At 52.4% G+C, this 19626-nt stretch overlaps 10 protein-coding genes across 10 annotated transcripts; 4 read left to right on the forward strand and 6 right to left on the reverse strand.

Moving 5' to 3' along the window:
- HETIRDRAFT_449968 (uncharacterized protein) lies at positions 1–328 on the reverse strand (the record flags this gene model as incomplete). The annotated part of the gene is made up of 2 exons (XM_009545884.1): positions 1–76; positions 126–328. The coding sequence occupies 2 exons, from the start codon at positions 326–328 to the stop codon at positions 1–3; spliced, it is 279 nt and encodes a 92-aa protein (XP_009544179.1).
- A 273-nt stretch (positions 329–601) lies between these two features.
- HETIRDRAFT_458233 (uncharacterized protein) lies at positions 602–2963 on the forward strand (the record flags this gene model as incomplete). The annotated part of the gene is made up of 10 exons (XM_009545885.1): positions 602–892; positions 963–1039; positions 1091–1144; positions 1215–1329; positions 1398–1424; positions 1485–1562; positions 1631–1690; positions 1753–1849; positions 1911–2238; positions 2316–2963. 10 exons carry the CDS (start codon positions 602–604, stop codon positions 2611–2613), a joined length of 1425 nt encoding a protein of 474 aa, XP_009544180.1. The 3' UTR covers positions 2614–2963.
- On the forward strand, positions 2635–2868 carry HETIRDRAFT_416203 (uncharacterized protein; the record flags this gene model as incomplete). Its single annotated transcript, XM_009545886.1, has 1 exon — positions 2635–2868. The coding sequence occupies one exon, from the start codon at positions 2635–2637 to the stop codon at positions 2866–2868; it is 234 nt and encodes a 77-aa protein (XP_009544181.1).
- Positions 2964–3059: 96 nt separating the features above from the next.
- Positions 3060–5075, reverse strand: HETIRDRAFT_408559 (uncharacterized protein). Its single transcript, XM_009545887.1, has 7 exons — positions 4972–5075; positions 4351–4852; positions 4142–4288; positions 4038–4080; positions 3848–3981; positions 3782–3790; positions 3060–3716 (listed from the first exon to the last, which is right to left on the reverse strand). The coding sequence occupies exons 1-7, from the start codon at positions 4993–4995 to the stop codon at positions 3277–3279; spliced, it is 1299 nt and encodes a 432-aa protein (XP_009544182.1). The 5' UTR covers positions 4996–5075; the 3' UTR covers positions 3060–3276.
- Positions 5076–5102: 27 nt separating this feature from the next.
- Positions 5103–7025, forward strand: HETIRDRAFT_146937 (uncharacterized protein). Its single transcript, XM_009545888.1, has 8 exons — positions 5103–5327; positions 5391–5594; positions 5647–5785; positions 5856–5922; positions 6002–6347; positions 6401–6515; positions 6570–6750; positions 6814–7025. Exons 1-8 carry the CDS (start codon positions 5166–5168, stop codon positions 6959–6961), a joined length of 1362 nt encoding a protein of 453 aa, XP_009544183.1. The 5' UTR covers positions 5103–5165; the 3' UTR covers positions 6962–7025.
- Positions 7026–7180: 155 nt separating this feature from the next.
- HETIRDRAFT_35014 (uncharacterized protein) lies at positions 7181–10421 on the reverse strand. The gene is made up of 12 exons (XM_009544878.1): positions 10111–10421; positions 9901–10054; positions 9764–9848; positions 9625–9711; positions 9227–9571; positions 9074–9164; positions 8744–9016; positions 8605–8681; positions 8465–8552; positions 8218–8392; positions 7947–8163; positions 7181–7851 (listed from the first exon to the last, which is right to left on the reverse strand). Exons 1-12 carry the CDS (start codon positions 10397–10399, stop codon positions 7333–7335), a joined length of 2400 nt encoding a protein of 799 aa, XP_009543173.1. The 5' UTR covers positions 10400–10421; the 3' UTR covers positions 7181–7332.
- A 167-nt stretch (positions 10422–10588) lies between these two features.
- On the forward strand, positions 10589–12087 carry HETIRDRAFT_433315 (uncharacterized protein; the record flags this gene model as incomplete). Its single annotated transcript, XM_009545889.1, has 7 exons — positions 10589–10775; positions 10827–10945; positions 11000–11234; positions 11286–11400; positions 11455–11645; positions 11697–11794; positions 11862–12087. The coding sequence occupies 7 exons, from the start codon at positions 10589–10591 to the stop codon at positions 11982–11984; spliced, it is 1068 nt and encodes a 355-aa protein (XP_009544184.1). The 3' UTR covers positions 11985–12087.
- A 97-nt stretch (positions 12088–12184) lies between these two features.
- HETIRDRAFT_312795 (uncharacterized protein) lies at positions 12185–13720 on the reverse strand (the record flags this gene model as incomplete). Its single annotated transcript, XM_009545890.1, has 6 exons — positions 12185–12408; positions 12472–12583; positions 12642–12962; positions 13016–13220; positions 13274–13615; positions 13680–13720. 6 exons carry the CDS (start codon positions 13718–13720, stop codon positions 12185–12187), a joined length of 1245 nt encoding a protein of 414 aa, XP_009544185.1.
- Positions 13721–13979: 259 nt separating this feature from the next.
- HETIRDRAFT_382109 (uncharacterized protein) lies at positions 13980–16878 on the reverse strand (the record flags this gene model as incomplete). Its single annotated transcript, XM_009545891.1, has 12 exons — positions 13980–14326; positions 14390–14507; positions 14563–14612; positions 14666–14726; positions 14780–14808; positions 14865–14954; positions 15013–15191; positions 15260–15361; positions 15415–15549; positions 15615–15723; positions 15792–16198; positions 16254–16878. The coding sequence occupies 12 exons, from the start codon at positions 16876–16878 to the stop codon at positions 14309–14311; spliced, it is 1923 nt and encodes a 640-aa protein (XP_009544186.1). The 3' UTR covers positions 13980–14308.
- A 314-nt stretch (positions 16879–17192) lies between these two features.
- On the reverse strand, positions 17193–19397 carry HETIRDRAFT_416211 (uncharacterized protein; the record flags this gene model as incomplete). Its single annotated transcript, XM_009545892.1, has 9 exons — positions 17193–17306; positions 17359–17856; positions 17915–17956; positions 18012–18406; positions 18464–18545; positions 18605–18713; positions 18763–18922; positions 19008–19177; positions 19279–19397. The coding sequence occupies 9 exons, from the start codon at positions 19395–19397 to the stop codon at positions 17193–17195; spliced, it is 1689 nt and encodes a 562-aa protein (XP_009544187.1).
- Positions 19398–19626: the final 229 nt, after the last annotated feature.

A 19626-nucleotide genomic window follows, 5' to 3' on the forward strand; every position in this document is an offset into this window, starting at 1 on the left:
TTACGCATCTAGGGCTGACGAGGTGGACGGCGTCGGGATCCGTCGTCCGGAGTGCGGAGGGTTGTACGGACGGTGTCTCGGAGAGTGAACGATGTATGTGTGTGTGTATATGTATGGTAACGCACAGCGGGGATGTGTCTGACTCGCGGGTTCTGTGAACATGATCTGCAGGGCCAAGGATGCCGCGTCCGACGAGCACGGTGGAGGTGGAGAGCGAGTGTCGATCCAGGGAGGACGAGTGATAAGGGCGGGTGTACATAAGCAGGGAGAGGGAGCTTCGATCAGAGAGAAGGCAGAGGCGGAAGCAATCGAAGGGCGAGGGACCCATTCGCGGCGACGACGGTGGTCGCTCGCTCGTGGCGGACGAGGCTGCAGCCCACTGGGCCGTCGCTGCGCGTATTTAGTCGTCGCATAACGGCATTTACACATGCGACGGGGGGCTTCTCTTTCCTTTCCTTTCCTTTCCTTTTCCTCTCCGCTGAGCCTGCCACCCCGAGCCTCTCTCCCCCCGCCTTGCTCGTCCCTCTCCCCCGCTTCTCTGCCTTCCAGGCCACGCCCCGTTCCATGCTCTTGGCACCTGACCCATAGTCCTCCACTCCCAATGCCCTACGTCGACATATCCACGGGGACAGACTATGCTTCCCTCTGGTACATCACAAACTCCCCTACGGGCACCGTCGGCGGCTTCGACCCCGCCAAGCCCACCGTCATCATGCTCCACCCCATCTTCCTCGACTCAACCTGGCTCTACGCCCAGTTCGAAGACCCGCGCCTCGACAAGAGCTTCAACATCATCGCTTTCGACGCCCGATGCGCTGGCAGGACCATTTCCCGTCCAAACGGCAAGCATGACCACTGGACAGACGCCGCAGACATCGCGTTCGCGTGCCATGTGAGTGTCCCCTTTGTCCACTCCTGCCCCACGTCGCGTTGCCCGCGTCCCCTTACCCTGCCTGCCCCAGGCCCTGTGGCTGCCACCAGCCCACCTCTGGGCCAGCGAGTCGTTCGCGACCAATGCTGCCCTCCGCTTTGCCATCATGTATGTCCTACCTCTGCCCCGGCATCCGTTCCCGTCTTGACGCGTTCCAAGATTCCCCGAAATGTGTCTCAGCGTCACGTTGTTGACGGTCCCCACGCCCACCGAGTGCGTCTTTTGTCGTCCAGAAGGCCCTTTTTTAATTCAGAGCCGAGGCTCATCCGCTTATTATCTGCAGGCTTAAAGCTTATTTCCACCGATTTGATGAATCGCTTAGCTTGTGGAGTAACGCGGTAGACCTGGACTCGCTCGAACATTCCTTGATGGAGGTCATCACCTTCCTGCTCGGGCCGGTGAGTGGTGATTCGGTCGCGTGTTCGGCGGCGAGTGTTTCGAGCTCACCTCGTCTCCCGACGCCCAGGACATCCACGTGGATCTAATGGACGACGTGCGTCATTTGGCGTGCAGTTCTGCGCACCTTTGATTGAATGGCTCTGACGTCGCACAGCTCATCGCCTACCTGGAGATGAAGTATCCGCCCTTCAGGCGCTCCTTCATCGCAGAGATGGCCAATCTGATCATGAACGTATGGGATCCGCGCGTTCTTGGCTGTCACACTACCCTAACCCCATGTTCTGCGCGTTCATGCTACAGCGGACGGCATTGACCGCGAGAGAGCTCGCAGCCATCACCCAACCCGTCCTTCTCGTTCACGTGCGTATTTTCGGGTGTATGGTGACGGGCGTGCTGAACGATACCGGTGTCCGCGCATATAGGGCGACAGCAACGAGATCCATCCTCTCGAGTACGCCGAGCGCATGAAAGCTGAACTCGTCAATGCCCAAGATGGCGCGAAGCTCTACGTGATGAAAGGTTCGCACTCTCCTCCATCCTCACCTGCATATACGATGGTCTTATCTCATTCCACCCACAGGCGCGCAAGGCTACCTCAACGTCGTTCACAGCTGCGCATCTCTGGCCAACCAGGTCTTTTGGAAATTCATGAACCGACTCCCGCCTTCGCGGTCCGACCCCTACAGGCCCGAGCTGTGCCTCGTGGAGTACATGCGGCAGGCCCTCGAGCGGCTCGCCGCGTTCGCAGACGAGGCGGCAATAGCCACGCGGGACCCGCGCTCGCCCATGTCGTTCTCCCGCGTCACGAAGCCCGTCGAGGAATCCCAAATGGAAAACATATCGACCGTCGCCAAGGGTCAGCGGTTCGCGCTGTCCCCGCTCGGGGCGGACGGGAGGCCCATGCGCAAGTGCGTTTTCTAAACCAGAATGCTCATTCAAGATGCACATGTGCCCCGACTGACCGAGATCGTTTCTTGTCGCTCAGGTACACCGAACGCGTCCACGACCATTGGTTCCAGGGTGATCGGGACGGCATCTCCTACGCGTCGGGCACCAGGCTCGACCGCAAGTCGCACGAGCTCGAGACGCTCCCGATCGGCGCGCCGACGCTCGAGGGCACGAACCGCGAGCTCGTCACGCACGACGTCATCCACGAGAACGCGCTCCGCCGCCCCGCGTTCACGAGCCCCGCCATGACCTCCGCCGAGCGCCAGGTGATCAAGGGCAGCGTGAGCAAGGTCGCGGCGGTGACGAGCCTCCCGATCGGCAGGCTGTTCGGCTAGAGACGCGTGCGCATGCGCACGATGTGCCGGCGGTGCTCCGCGTGCTGCTGCACTGGGCGGGCGGGCGGGGCCGCCCCCGCCCGGCGATGCACATACACGCTCGTGTTGGAGGCGACCCACGCGCGTTGGGAGGCTCCCCTGCATATAGGGCTGCGCGGGCGCACAAAACCCTCGGGAGAGGGCGGTTTTTGTCGGACTCCCCATCGTTGGGACGGACGATTCGATACCGATTTAAGGCTGGTACCGCACATATAATGACGACTCGATGTATAATGGGATCTTTCTAGTCATTTTCCACACGTGCTTTGTATTTACTGGTTTATGCTTTCATTGGGGGCTCTCTTTATACTTACGTATCTTTCACACTGACGTCTGCTCTTCGGTCCGACGTGATGACGCGTGTAGTGCTGTGTAGTGTTGCCGTTGAGAGGGTGGCCCGTCAAGTTCGGATTAAAAGAGGGTCTATTCAGCGTAATGATAGCCGTGAAACAAGATGCCGGCACGGTGAGCCTAGGGAATGAGTGCACTATCCAAGATATAGGGTGTATGAGAAAGGAATGTAAGTTTGAACCCTACTGACGTTCAGCATGAACCCGACGAGACGGCAACGGCGCAGACCTGGTCGCCTTGCCTCTCAGTGCCTCTCAGAGGACGCTACGCGATCTACAGACTGCCCTCGGCCATCTTGGCCTTGTAGTACCTCACCATCTCCTCCAACCCCATGCGCACGGTCCAGCGGGGCTGCCAGTCCAAAGCCGCCTTGGCCCTGGACGTGTCTGGGCGACGCTTCTGGGGGTCGTCGGTGGGCATGGGCCCGTAGATGACCTGCGCGTGGCGGGTCGGCTTGATGCCGTCCTCGGCCTGGACCTTCTCGACGATGTCGCGCACGAGCTCTGCGAACTCGCCGATCGTGAACTCGTCGCCGTTGCCGATGTTGACGGGGCGCGTCTCGTCCGAGTTCATGAGCGCGATGAGCCCGTCGACGAGGTCGTGGATGTACTGGAAGGAGCGCGTCTGCTTGCCGTCGCCGTACACGGTCATGTCCTCGCCGCGGAGCGCTTGCACGATGAAGTTGGAGACGACGCGGCCATCGTAGGGGTTCACTGAGTGCGAATGTCAGTTGGCGCGGCGCGACGAATGGGCGGAGCCTTGGCGACGCTGTACGTACTTCTCGGGCCTAAACAAAGAAGCGGGCGTCAATTTTTCTGCACCAGTGCCAAGACGATTGGCGTACCGTAAGTGTTGAAGATACGGGCAACGCGAACGTCCACACCGTCCTGGCGGTGGAAGCCGTAAGTCAAAGTCTCTGCGACACGCTTCCCCTCATCGTAGCAAGCACGGGGGCCGATGGGGTTGACGTGTCCCCAGCTAATCTCCTGTTAACGTGCTGAACCACGTCGACGAAAAGTTCATGTTGCACTTACTAATCCTCATGCTGCGGGTGCACTTCGGGGTCACCATATACCTCTAGGTGACACGTTGTAAAAATAACTTCCAGTTGCCGATGACGCGGTAAAGAAGCACGCACCAGATGTACTTGTGATGAGGAAGCGAGCCTTCGTGCGCTTAGCAAGACCGAGCATGTTGAGAGTGCCCATGAAAGATGTCTTGATGGTCTTCACGGCATTGAACTGGTAATGGGGAGGAGAGGCGGGGCAAGCCAAGTGATAGATCTCTGGAGAAACCGAGAAAGATAGATGCGGACGCGGTGTTTCAAAATAGATACGAAGGACGTACGATCGCACTCAATCATGAAAGGCTCGACGACATCGTGGCGGACCAGCTCAAAGTTGGGATGGCCGACCCAGTGACTAAGACTGGTCTTGGAGCCCGTGAAGAAGTTGTCGAGGACAGTGACCTCATGGCCGAGCAACATGAGACGATCAACCAAATGAGAACCGACAAAGCCGGCCCCTCCGGTGACGAGGATACGTTTGCGGTTAGAGGGGGGGAGAAGCTTGACCGGAGGGAAGCGGGAAAGGGTGGTGTAGGAGATGGACTGCGAGTCAGGGTGGAAGATGGACTTGGACTGATACGCAGCATGCCCCTGAGTGAACCGTGCGTGCTGTTCCTCGGCCTTGGTGTCTATCTCGCCGGCATCGGGGTCGGACGCGGTGATGACATAGTGGGGGCGGAGGTACAGAGAGCGGACGACTTCCAGTGGGACCTCGCAGTCAAACCCGAAGCGTTGGAAACCGACCGAGGTGATCTCCTCGCCGTTCTTATCGACGGTATGGATCTGCGAGAAAAGCGTTTTGTCAGCGAACAGTCCGTTGCGTTGCTCTCGAGGAGATGCAACCATGAGCGAGCGGATAATCGGCCTCGGGAGGCGAGAAAGCGGGTTCGAGGAATGCTCACAGCTTCAACGTTGGTGGAGGTCATTTTGAACGGGGCGTCTAAGATGGGGGCAATGAATGAAGAGGGGCGCATTCTGTTTATATATTTCCGGAGGTTTGACAGTGTCAAGTTATTTTCAGATCTCCGACGCGCGATCCCACACGATCCCACGCCTATCCGCATCTCAATATCCAGCTTCCCCCTCTTCACCGCCCATGCCTCGCGCTCAAAAATCAACGGGGAAAACGCGCCACGATCCCCTCCACGTCCAGATCGGCGCCGACGAGGTTCAAGAAAAATATGGTCGTCTCTCGCGGCCAGGGAAACGCCGCAAATCGCGACCGAGTGGTCCTGATGATGAAGAGGAAAACGGCGAGGTCCGTTCGTTGTCTAGCATGCGGCCTCTGAGCCTTTACACACTACGATTTGTCTTATTCTAGGTGATCTTGGACCCCAAAACGTCCAAACGCATTTTCGAGCTCGCGCGTGACCAACAAGACGAGCTCGAAGTGCCCGACGACGAGGACGTGAATGAGAACGAATTTACCAGACCTCGCGCCGGAGATCCTGAAAGCTCAGACGAGGAGGAGGCTGACGAAGGTTATGAAGGTTTCCTGGATCTTGACCAGGAAGAGCACGAGCTTGTGTGTCCGATGTGCTTCCTCGTTCTCTCGTCCCCTCTTACCCCGTTCGCAGCAAATCGACGCAGGCGATAGTCACACACTTGATTCCCTCCTTCCCGCAAACTCCGGGGAGCGTAAAACCCTCGCCGACCTCATCTTTGCCAAACTCGACAATGCTAACTCCAATTCTGCCGTCATTAAACCAAGTGAAGGTGATTGACCCAGATCCATCGGTCCATCTTCCCATTCGACTTTTCCCGTCTGACTCTCTGCATTCTCTAGGAGCACAGACGCAAGCACCAAATCCTGCAGAAGGACTTGATCCAAAAGTTGTAGAAGTATACACCAAGTTCGACATATCCCCTTCTCAATATTCACGACAGTGTGCTGACTACCTCACCTGTATCTTTTATATTCCCCAAGAGCAGAGTCGGCCTCCTTCTTCGAAGCTACCGCTCAGGCCCGCTTCCGAAGCCGTTCAAAATTATCCCCACATTACCCGCCTGGGCGCGTATCCTCGCATTGACTCACCCGGAAAACTGGTCACCACAGGCATGCCACGCGGCCACGCGCATCTTTATCTCGAATATGAAAGCTGCCCAGGCCCGAGTGTTCCTTGAAGGTGTCGTCCTTGACGCTGTGCGCGAAAACATCAACGACCCCTCGTCGAAAAAGGACCACCGCAAACTCAATGTACATTACTACGATAGTCTGATCCGCGCGCTGTACAAGCCCATGGCGTTCTTCAAGGGGATATTGTTCCCAATGTTGGATGTACGTGGAGTCAATTCTAATCCCATACTGAGATCTCACATGCTGTGCTTCAGAACGGATGCACGTTGAAAGAGGCGGCCATCGTTGCGTCTGTCCTTACAAAAGTATCGGTGCCTGTAGACCATTCATCCGCCGCACTTATGCGGCTTGCAGGCATGGAGTACACAGGCAAGTGCCGTGGCTTCCTCCTACTCGCCTTTCTCACAGCAAATGCTCGTTCAGGACCGACCTCGCTTTTCATCCGAGTTCTGATCGATAAAAAATACGCACTGCCATACAAAGTGCTGGACGGACTCGTCTTCCACTTCATTCGCCTCTCTAATACCTACAAAGCGAAAGGGCGGGGCTCGGTAGAAGAGCTACCCGTTCTATGGCACCAGAGCCTGCTCGTGTTCTGCCAACGGTATGTCTGATTTCACCTCTTCGCGACGTGAGCACATGATAGACGAGTGATGGGCCCTGTCAGGTACGCAACGCACTTGACTCAGGATCAAAAAGACGCCCTCTTGGATGTCGCCCGTGCCCACCCCCACCCCCAGATTACCCCTGAGGTTCGCCGCGAACTTGTCAGTTCAGCAACTCGTGGGGATGCGGATGGGATGGATATGTCATAATAGATATAGCCATGTACTTGTACATGAATGGGTTACTCCATTATATTATTGCTTTTCCGGATCCATTTGCCTCGTAGGATGGCTCCTCTATTCCTTTCAGCCGCAATTTCATGGAAAATCCAACATCTACACTTTTTCTGACAACAACACAACGAACACGTAAGTGAGTGGCTGTCAGTTATACTTTCAAGCACCGTATCCTGTAGTCGGCTTGGTAGCGGAACAGAATGGACACAGCCCATACAAAAATATAGTTGCGCAATGGTGATGGTGACCCAGTAATGCACTCCGCGCAGTCAAGACTAAGCGTATTTTCAAATAAAAAGTCCGTACAAACCCTTCTCCAAAGAGCGTCGACCCTCGCCCAAACCTCAACGCCGTTTCTTCTTACTCTTCTCCTCCCCTTTCGGTGCAGACCGAATCGCACCCAACACGTCTCCTAAGTCATCCTTCTTGCCCTTGTCGATCTTCCTGTCCTTCTTGTGTTTCCGCTCCTTCTGGCTATCAACCTGCATGGCCGCGTCGTCTTTCGGTGCATCGCTAATCCCAAGATTATGCGCCAGCGAACCCTTCTTCACCTTTTTCCCCAATGCAGACTCAAACAAGGCATCGATCTCGTCACCAGGAAGTTCACGTTTGCGTTTCTTGGCTGGTGCAACCGTAGTCGAGGCCGTGTGTGGTTCAGAAGTGGCTGGAGGTACCGATGCGATCGCGTCTATTACTTTTGCTGAAGTTGTTTTCTTCGCGGCAGACGCGGACGACTGCATGCTGCGCCACTCGTCCGGCCGACGTTGAAGAAGATACAGGTTGAGGTTCCGAGCGAAAAATTTGCCGTAATACGAGGCGGAGAGCGTCATCTCGTGAGGGATGAGTGACCGCGCAATTTTTTCCTAAATAAGAATACACGGTAAAAATCGTGTACGGATGTATGGATGCTTCAAACCAAGAAGATCGGTAGGTCCATCGAAAAACAAGAAGCACGCACTTTGAGATAGGGGTCCGCCGAAGCCCAACAGCGGTCTCCGACGCGACTGCCTATCCGATCGTCGACAAGCTTTTCGTAGTGCCCGATGAAAGACAAGATGTATCTACGCTTAGTTTTAGATGGGACAGTAGGGGAGTCGAGAATAGCATCAAGGACGCGAGAGCTAGTAGGATGCTGTGCGAGAACGATGACATCTTCGATCGGAAGGGATTGCACACTGAAACCCGTTCAAGTTAATGAAAGAGAGCACAGGATGCAAGAGAGACTCTACCTTTTAAGGACAATTTGATTATGCGGGTCGGGAAGGCGAAGAAGGGATTGGAGCAGTACCGCGCCAGCGGTTTTCGGCTCGAGGGGATCGTCAGCTGTGTTTTTGCCTGAGCGAAAACGGGTCTTCGATGGTTCTGATTCTTTTGTATCTGCGGTTGCAGCTGACCGTGAGGATGCTGCCGCTAATGCATCTTGATATTCCTGGGATAGAAGATGGATACTTCAATGTATGTCTTGGAATTCAGAACCTACTTTTGCGGTCTGGAGACGTAGTACGCTTGGTACAAACAATTGCTGATCTTCATCGGTCTTGATATCAAATGCAGCGTATAGTGCCTGAGGTGAGGAGTGTTACAGACGAAGGCTAGTCGTTAACGAAACGACAAACCTCGCAAACGTCATTTTCTGCAGCTTGCAGAGCTGTTGCCCGATCTACAAGAGCACGCAGGACACCCGTTCTAGTGACTGTTTAAGCGAATTGATCAGAGCCTTGACCCCTCAGCAATTAGCGTCGTCAAAATCTATACCTCTTATTTTGCCCCAGGCACCTCCCAGCTCCTCGATGATACTCTTCAGCTGGTCAGCAGAAACTCTGTCTATAGATTTTGCAACGACAAAATTTGCAACAGGATGCACCGCTAGCCGTGACAATTTGTTCTCGAAATACACAGACCACATGATGTGGAACACGGCTTCTGGTGTTCGCGATACGATGGTTTCTAGCAAATGTGAAGAGGTTGGGTCGCGGAAAAGAGTAGAGAGAAAATCGGATGCTTCAGGCTGTGCTGTCGGGTCATTGTCTAACCAGCTCAACGTCAGACACGGTGTTCCACAGGTGAAATGAACAGGAATCCTACGATGCAGGGTTATAAGGCCTGACAAGACACAATCCATTAGTGAGTTTGGCTCGTTTGCCATGCCTTGGTCGGCTTCGACTTCCAACAACATCTACACAAGATCACGGTCAGCTCAAGTGTTAAATTGAGCCATAGGATCGAAAGACGACTAACCTGCAGCACCGGGCTAGCAACCTTATTCGCAGCTAACGATCTCACTTCGTTCTCTCCAAGTTCGGCGCGTACAGTTTCCACGAATCGCTTAGCTGCATGTCTGAATTGTTCTGGGCTATTCTTCGCCGACCCTGCTTTCTGTCGATTACGATCATCGCTGAAGACAGATTTCATGGGACCTTGTTTGGCTTTCCAAGCTGTACTTTTTTTGGACCGCACCGTGGACTGCATTTTGTTGGAGGCATCGGACGAGAATAATGCCGGACACAAAAGGACGAAAAGCGAACGAACGACGTGGGAGCCAAACGGATCCATGACAAGCGTAGAAAATGAAGGGATAAGTTCCTGACCAAAAGTTCAGCAGAGACATTGACTAGTGATATAATATGAGAACATACTTCACATAGATCTATGACCAGCTGTGTCAGAGTCCGCAGTTCGCCTTTGTCTGATGTCTCCTCGACTGAAGGCATGATATTCCGGCCCTATGATAATATCATCAATATTGAACGAGGAACACTAGACAGTTTAGCACACCTCACGAGAGACGGTGTCGGCAGCAACGTCCAGGAGGGTTTGCACCACATGTGAAGCGAACCGATGTTTCACCAGCTTCTCATAACTGTGTGGAATCATAAGAAAAAAGACGACGCTACCATATGGCAACCACTCACGAACCCGTCAAGCTATCCATGAACACTCGACGCACGAAATCGTCCATCGAATATGCCATGCGCTCGAGAACATTTGAGCAGTCAGGATCCGTCGCCAGCTCACGTTCCTTCCCAGTCATCTCTTGCAAAGAGGCGAGGAGGAACATTCGCCTGTCTGAAATTCAAGCACGTCGTACGCAGATTTCGACTAGATTTTTGTCCGAGACGTACTTTCATTGGGATCTACATCCTCGTCCCCATCGACTGCTTCCTCCGTGTTATCCTGCCAGTCACGCAGTTGCACATCGACCGTTCGAAAGTAAGCTTTGACGTCCGCGTCCACATAACCAAACGGTGCTTCGGGGTTGATTTCGGGCGCGTTTGATGAAGAGACAATCCAAGAGGGGCCGGCTTGCGGCTCTGACTCTTCTGCTTGGACGGGTTGTTCTTCTGCTGGGGCTGGAACCTCTGCGGCTGGCTTTTTATGTTTTCTACCTCGTTTCCTGAGTTCGCGAGGCATTTTATGGGAAGGTGAGCAAGGTTAGAGAATTTGAAGAGAACCTGGTCGCCGAAAGACCAGAAAAGGAAGCAAGATCTTCTGCCAGATCCGAGTCAACGATCGGCTCGCCCGCAAATCTCTCACTTCACCCAGCTTTACCCTCATCCTCCCATTACTGATTCTCAAACCTTTGTACAATACCATCTACCTATGTCGCCGAAGAACTGTTCGCTTTGTCAAAATGCCCGTGCGATTGTGAAAAGGCCGAAGACGGGCCAACAGATCTGCAAAGACTGCTTTTTCTACGTATTCGAGACCGAAGTGCACAACACCATCACTGAGGCGAAGCTATTCAAACATGGTGATAGGGTTGCAATTGGAGCTTCAGGAGGCAAAGGTATCCAATGATTTATTCAATCCCGCATCAAGACCTCATCGCAGTGTTCAGACTCCACGGTCCTCGCATATGTTATGAAGACGCTCAACGATCGATATAGTTATGGTCTGGAGTTATTCCTTCTCTCAATAGATGAGGGAATCACCGGTTATAGAGATGATTCACTAGAGGTAGGTTTCCACATGGCGTCGGCTGTCCATGCCCCTATCTCACGTCGGCTTCAGACTGTCAAGCGTAATCAACAGCAGTATGATATGCCTTTGAAGATCCTCTCGTACGACGAACTATATGGCTGGACTATGGACCGAATTGTATCAACCATTGGAAAGAAAAATAACTGTACTTTTTGCGGTGTATTTCGACGACAGGCGTTGGACCGTGGCGCATCGGCGCTGAATGTCGACCATATTGTGACCGGTCACAATGCGGACGATATCGCAGAGACCGTACTAATGAACAGTGAGCATACCTCTTCGTTTCACTTATAATAATGTACTGATCCATAATCAGTAATGAGGGGAGATATTGCTAGACTAGGACGGTGTACGTCGATATGTACACAGGGAGAGGACACGATCAGGCGATCCAAACCCTTTAAATATGCTTATGAGAAAGAGATCGTTATGTGAGTATCGGTGCTCAAATGATCTCACTACAGGAATCTTATTCAGTCCTCTAGGTACGCCTACTTCAAAAAGCTCGACTACTTCTCCACAGAATGCATATACTCGCCCGATGCATACCGCGGACACGCCCGCACATTTCTCAAAGACCTTGAGGCCGCACGACCTAGTTCCATCATCGATATCATTCATTCTGGAGAGGCATTCGAAGTGAAAGACGAAGTGAAAGCGACACAGAAAGCTCAACGTGCGTCATTGTCATCATGAAAACCCCGCTAATCTGACGGCAAGTTAACAGAAACATGCAAACGGTGTGGATATATGTCAAGCAATGATCTTTGCAAGGCATGCACGCTGCTTGAGGGTTTAGAGCGCGGTATGGCTAATGCCGCTATTGTATGTATCATTCGGCCTCAGAGTTCAAACATTGTCAAGTCTCATACCCTATTCCAATTCCTTTTAGACTGACCGCGCTCAGCGAAAGGCCAATAGCGAGAGCTCTGCGCCTGATAATCTACGCACAATCCCATTCTTCAAGATGCCGCATGGACCAGGCCCATCTGTTCCCGTCGAAGCCCCAGCATAGATCGCGGTACACCGCCAGCGTATGTTTGCTGTGTATTTAGCGTGTCCTTGAGGGTATATATTTATTATATATGTAGCAATATATCTAATACGGTCTGAACTTCATCTAAGAGATGGGTCGCCGGTACGCCATCGGGAAGTAGCTGTAGATGACTTCCTCGCTTTACTCCTGTTGACCTCTGCAGACTCAAATTTTGCTACTCAATCATCGAGAGCACTTTCAGTCAAGTTTCGCCCCTCCGCCGCGACAAATGACAGATACAACTTCTCACAACGATTCACCAACTTGACACCTTCGTCTTCGTACTCCTCCCACGCCGTGATCGGTTGCGCACCGACAAGGCTGGTGCCAAAACGATCCGTAATTGAATGCAGGCGCGCTGGTACGGGTTGCGTATGTCCATTCCCATGGCTATGTCCGATGGCTTTTCCATTTGTTGGGTTTGACTCGCGGTCGTGGGCAGACGTGGAAGGCTTTTTGGAAGAACTTGCGGAGAAGAAAACAGGGAGAAAGGCTAGCGATGCTAGCGCGACGTGTACTGCGGCAGATGCGCCGTTCCACGAAGTTATTGTGTGATGTGGCGAGCCGACAAATCGAGCCTGCAGAACCTAAGGGTCAATCGTCGAAGAGGCAGCTAAATTGGAGTGAACAACGCACGAGATAGAAAATTAGATGCTTCATTCGGTGGAAGAACGCGCCAAGTAGCACGGCATCAATAGCAGTATACACCACACCTGGATGCACAACGAAATGTCGCACTGAAGGGGGCGTTTGGCGGAGTGCCCGACGATTGAGTTCCGCGCCAATCAAGTCCATTTGATATTTTGAGCCCTCATACGAGTGCAATGATTTAGTGAGCTGCCAGTCTTCTGTATCATAGTGAACTGGGTTGGCTTCCAAAGACGACATCCAGAGTACACGGGCAGGCCCGTGCTGTGCGTCAGAGTACGCAGACAATGCTGGCTCCAATGCGCGACACTGTGACGAGATTGGTTGGAAGTGTTTGCGAAAGAGGAGATGCGTGTACCGACCAGAATATAATGGCCAAAGACGTTACATTGCCAGACCCAACCCAGGCCATCCTCGCTCATCATCCCACTTTGCTGTACGTTGTATCGCGGGTAGGTGACCGCGTCGAGGAAGTTGATCAGTATTTGTTTCACGAGGCCAAGCCATGATATATGCAAGAAGGGCGCAACGCCCGCATTGCAGATTATGTGTGAGACATATGGATACCTAGCAGATATCATGAGTATGAGTAACACAATCAATTGGGCAGTTAGACGTACGCTCGCGAGACTTTGTCTGCAAATTCGAACACACTATGCACGCTCGCTAAATCGAGTTGGCAGATGTCAATGGTCAGGTTTTGCTGGAACCTCTCGAGATGTTTTCTGTCCGCTCCCTTGCGCCCTGCAACGTCCGCTCTAAATTCCTCGTACAGCTTTACCCTCGCCGCCTCCGCCCTCTGCGTATTTCGACACGCCATGATGAGTGTCATTCCCTCACACGGGTAAAGTATCCCCACATCCTGCTGGTCGGCCACGCGGGAAAATAGAGGTTGCGCGTCGGGGGGATTTATTTGTGAGAGCTGCGCGAGGAGTCGCCTGCATGTCCCGAAGCCTATACCGCTGATAGCGTGGAGAGGTCAGAAGCTGTTGGTGTCTAATATCGCTTTTGCAGGAGAAGACGAACTTGTTGGCTCCTGTGACAATGATGATCGGCCGTGTAGACATTGTCCAGGTTCTGCTACTCGAGGAGAAAGGGGAGCGAGAGAGTTCTAACTTTGACGTGGGCAAGTCGGAATGGAACTCGTATATCAAGTCGAGCTCGTACGACAGAAACGCGATGCCTCGTGACTTCGGACCCCGGTCATCTGATTTTACGCGCCTGAATTACCGACGAGAATCTGAGATGTAGACACCTTGGCCAATGGTGCTCTTCTAGAAAATCCTAGTCAGACCTGTTACGGTTACAATTTCACTCAATGATCTTGACACGCGTCAACAACCCGTGGTATATTTCGGGAGGGTTTCGTAACATCACAAGCACGCACTGTTGTGACAACAGTCTCTACTACAATATACACAAGAAGCAAATTAGATAGCCAGTGTGAATGCCGAAGCTCGTCAAGAGTGTGATGTTTGGTATGCGGTAAGAAAACACGAAAGGAGTGAGTAGATGTCAGAAGTCCATGAGCCCGAAAGTAAGCGGGCAGCGAGATGAGTCGACACATCTGAGGTTGGGACTAACACAAACCGTATGTTCCACGATGAATGAAATAGATAGGAGTCATAAATGGTATAGAGTGTCTAGACACATCCTCAATCGCGCTTGATGGTCTAAATAAAGGCATTTAGCCCATTTAGTATTGAGATCTATTGGGTTGTGTTGAATGGTCACACCTTGTTGACTTTGCGAACCAGGATCTTCTTTTGGATGTAATGGATGACACGCTCAATATCCGCCCACATGAATATAGGGATCACCACGACCATTACTGGTATCGCAACCTCCCAGAAGCTGCATATTGAGGCATAAACAGCAGGAAGGCGAGAACTTTGAACGAACGACGTACAAGAGATCGCTGTGATCCTGGACACTCCACATGACATTGAAGTTCATCCCCTGCAAACCAATATCTTTCAGCGGAGACCAGACCACCAAAATAAAGATCCTACAAAGTACCCAGTCAGCAGCGTCAGCGGCAGGAAAATGATAGTGGCAAGAGTCAACCGTCGCCTGAACGGAGAAATAAGTCAATCCTAATCCCAAACAGTGATAACGAGACTCACATCACTTCATTTGTCTCATATGAGGCCATCTATTTAGCCTCATATTATATCAGGAAGAACGCAATTAGTCAAGAAAAATACATACGTTGAAGGTGTAATTGATGAGGTTCTCAGCCATGGCCGCGTACATATCCAAACTTGAAAGTATGTAGTCCATATGATCGTGTACATCCGCCTGCAAAGGATCAGTATCGCAACCTGGGGCTTATTAAATTGTTTTATAGAAAACTTACAAGGTAAATCTTGGACTTGTGACTCATGTATCCGATGATCTTCTGGTCCGGACCTTCCTTGGCTGGGTCAATGATTGCTGCGCAGCGATCGACATCATAACGTCGGAGGCCATAAAGCAGGGTCTTGATTGGACCCATCGTTCGCTTGTGTAAAATAAGATCTCCAGACAGGATATGCACTGGGATTGACAAGATCGGTGCAGTGAGTAGGAGGAAGTTGTCAGTACCACATATTGAAGATACTGACGGTCCTGGACAGTCCTAACTTTTGGCTTCAGAAGGATTTGCCGCTCAAGGGAGTTTATCCTTGCATGATATTCGTCGACGACTTCCAATGCAGAGTCGACAACTGGAACATGGATAAGTTAAGCATAACAAGATGTAGATAATTGTCGAACATACTCAGGTCAAGCAAACTCTCCACCAGCAACGAGGGATCTGCGGTCTTGCGTAGGGTTGTGTCCCGCTGGCGCAAGCGTGTGGCAATAGGTGCTGTGAAATTGAGATCAGGGTCTGGATGGAAAGATATGACCGTGCCTACAAGGGCGCATTCACATTAGCTGGTAGATCGGAATACCGAGGTTCCGAACTTCACGACATACCATCGCGAAACAAGAATACACACATGGGGGTTATGCGTACATGGACGCGCTGCCCCTTCTTGAGTTGGTCAAGTGTGATATCATTTGCAGCACGCTTACGCTTCGTGGACTGTAGACTAAGTCAGTATTTTCTAATACATTCAAGAGCAGAAGGCGGAAGGAGCAGGGTAATCTTACCAACAGCGTTGATGACTTTCCACCTGCCTCGGTGTCAAAGAAGCGGGATTTATCGCCCCACCCAAAGCGTCCTCTACTAGACCCTCCGGGTGCCTCAGCCCCAAAGTCTGCCAAACCGTCGCCATCGCCATAGCCGTCGCCGTTCGCATCAGCATCTTCATCCGCAATGCCAAGTTTCTCGTCGAGAGGTAGAGGGGACGACGAACGGGGAAGATTCGTGAACGTCCGCGAAGAGCTGACAGATGCTTGGCTGAATAACGCGCCTCTAAGGTGTTCAGTCGAGGTAGGACCGGAACCAAGAGTGTGACAGAGAACGCGAAGGAAGAGGTGCTTGCTGAAATAGTCAGCTTTGGAACGCGCGTGTCCACGTTGATGCAAAACATCTTCGAGGGCAAGCGGGTGCATGTCTACAGACCACCTGTCAAAAGCGTTGATGCTTGAAACAGGATGTCTGCTGCTCACCATATTTCAACGCAAGCGTACTGATCACGTCCCAGCTGATTCCTCCGACGTTAATCCACCGCACCTTGACCCACGGCTCTTTCTCACTCGCCTGCTGGTTTTGAAGGAGCCGCACGAACTCCCCGTTGGTCATCCTCCCAAAGCTCGCGCGCAAGGGAGAATAGTCGATGATGTCAATCAGACACTTCTGTCGGATGTGCCCATAGTTCAGGTATGCGCTCTGCCTGCGAGGATCGACACCGGGCTCCGCGCCAACGTTTCCACGCAACATCACGGTCGACGTGCGGTGCATTTGGATCACTTTGCGCACCGTCGCGCGAAAGCGATCGCCAGGAGAGCGATGGCTCGCATGGGCACGGGCGGCAGCATGGTAGCTTTTGGGACTTTTGACAGACTTGGGACTTTTGACGGAAGCAATCGAGGTGGGCTTGGCACGAGCGGACGAGTTCGGCTGGGCGGTGGGTGGAATGGACAAAACGAGGTCTGGTGGCTGCTGATTGACGCTGGGCGACACGGGCGACGATACTACATCCATTTCGTGCTCACGCTCGCGCTGGAGCTCGTCCTCGAGGTCGGGAGTGAGGGAGCGGCCGTCCGAATCGCTGAAGCTGTTCTCTCGAGGCATGCTGGGGTATCGTGTAAATGGATAGAAAAGAGAGAAAAGAGAGACGTGGGATGTGGCAAGTCTGAGATAAGAAGCGAAGGCGGTGAAGAAAGGTGTTGCGATGTACTTATATTTAGCATCTACAGTAAATATGGGGACCAGATCAACTCAGCCGCTCAACCGCTCAGCACCAGGCAATCTAGATCTGATCCGCCACCGGTTGTCATCCTGCAGGCACACACTCTTGCTCGACGCGCGTGTTGCTCATTGTATTTGGGCAAGCGCTAGAGAGATTGAATATCCCAAGGAAAACTAGTGAAACAGAAGTGACAGAACTACTCTGTCGACTTTTTCCGCTTTTTTGTCGACTCCCCGTCTGCAGCTGCCGCCTTCTCTGCTTTGCGGGCCTTTTTGCGAGCCTTGCGCTCTGCTTCTGTCTCGCCAGATTCCTGCGGAAAAAATGAATACAGGTGAAACCACATCCCGAGAGGATGAGCATACCTTTGAAGCTTCGACGGTTTCTCCAACCGACTCGCGCACCCTCCGCTTCCGCTTCTTCTCCTTGCTATCCTCATCCTCATCCACGTCCATCGCGTCCGCATGTACTTCCTCCTGCTCCTTCGCAGCTTTCTCAGCGTTCTTCTTCGCCTTCTTGGCCTCCTTCGCCCTCCGCTTCTCCTCCTTCGTATCCAACACAGCCTGCACAGCCAATTCCATAGGCTCCCGCTGCGTCGATACCAAATCCACAGCGTCCGCTGCTGTGTTATAGGTGCTCGTATTCCCTGTCATCTCAAACCGCAGCTGCTTCTTGCCATTCTCCCCGAATCTGCGCACCCCGGAAGCATCGCCGGCATATTCCAAGGCCCGAAGTCGTGATTCAAGTTTCGCACGATTCTCCAGACCTATTGAGGGCGCCATCGGCTCAGACTTGCCGTCTGCGTCCGTGAGGGCATCAACACGGACAGAGAGTGCTGTTTTGGTGGCAACCATGCGCGCCATCTACACCAATTCTCTTGTTTAAGAAGGCACTCTTTCATCCTGAAAATTCGGTACTCACTTTGCCCTTCAACTTTGGTGGTGCTTGGCCAACGAGCGAAGCCTGCATATCATGATGGGAACGCCGAAGGGACGAAAGACAAGCAGCGTTCACGTACGTGGTAAATGAGACCGTACTTTGGGGTATCATGTTTCGTCTTGAGAGCTCGGAACAATGCCTTCTCGGCTCCGAGAATCTGTATCGTGCTAGCTGGGTGTTTGGCGAGACTTAACAAGCTGCCGGCGTGACTGATCAAACGTGCGCCGACGAGTTCACCGACCAATGCGGTCAAATTGGGCGCGATGGCGATCATACGGTTCCGCAGGTACTCTGCTAGTTGGGTTCGGTACGTGGTGATTTCGATGACCTGGTCACACAGCGCATGAATATGCGTGATATCTGAATCGGAGATTTCTGTCCCCATGGAGATTTCGGCAGCAGCTTTGAGCGTTGCTTCGAGATCTTCAGGAAGAATGGCGGCGAAATCTGTCGAACTGGCGTTCGTACGGAAACCTGGCAAGAGCGAGATAAGCCGTCCAGCCCGGGGACAATTCAATTCAACAGACAAACCCATGAGTTTCACGACTTTCGCGTAGGCCATATTATCCGACAAAATCTTGGCCATCTCAGGGAAATGCCAGCCATACCACTCCTATAAACGCGTTGACGATTGACGATGTCCTCGAGGCATGGAAGCTGTCCATTACGTACCTTCACTCGCATGGCATAAATATTGATCTCCTTGTCGAGATCGTCGAGGAGTGCAATAGCCTGCACAACCATGGTATCAACCTTGTCTGGGGAGAACTTGAGCTTGAAGCTGCAATACGTCAGGGCGAGCGAGGCTGCAAAGATGATAGAATACATACCGAGATAATGAATGACTGAGACCCAAGCTCATGGTCGCGAGATCTTTGGGGTCCAATCCATCCAACAACGCAGTGATCTGGCTTCGAATCCCACGGAACAAATCAACGGAATCGGAATCGGCGACGACGTTGATTCCGAGCTTTTTGTTTATGGACCGAACTAATCACCGTTCGAAAACTATGGTAAGTCGTGCGGGCTGACCAGAGGGGAGAAAAAAATACAATGATGGCGAACAACGACTGACCAAGTTTCGGATCCACAACCATCAGAGACTCCTTCCCCTTCCCTTTCTCCACAATCTCATCGTTCAAAAACTTTTTGAGGCCCTTCCCGAGCTTTCCCTCCTGAAGAGCTGTGATTTCCTCAACCGCGGTAGCCGTTGATGTGAAGCGATGCAACGACTTTAGTTTAAGCCTGCATTCATATCGCGTTTAGTTCATCTTCACGGAGCACAAAAAACACCGTGCAAATGACGCGCCCTAGGTTCTGGAGAGGGAAGGTGTGTGTGTACTTACAGTTTATTCGCTTTTTCTGGTGTCTCGAACTCCCGGTACAAGTCCGGACTCGTAATTTTTGCAGCATCTGTGAGTTTGAATAGACAGAACCCCAACGCTGTCTCGTATAGAACCAACATACTAGCTTTAGAGGAGGGAGCTTGGGTTGGGTTTGACAGTCGTCGAAGGCTTTACTTGTTGCTGCAACTTTTTCAAGCATGCGTGGGAATCTCGAAGAGCCCCGGACCAAGGTCTCGGACCGAGGATGGACCGGTACCATGTGGACTCATAATTATTGACTGATGGCTTTCGGTGAGGACTTGTTCAGCTTTGCATGACACTGAATGACATTGTTTCCCTCCCGACTCT

Source organism: Heterobasidion irregulare (assembly GCF_000320585.1).
Source record: "Heterobasidion irregulare TC 32-1 unplaced genomic scaffold scaffold_03, whole genome shotgun sequence".
Classification (NCBI taxonomy): Eukaryota; Fungi; Basidiomycota; class Agaricomycetes; order Russulales; family Bondarzewiaceae; genus Heterobasidion; species Heterobasidion irregulare.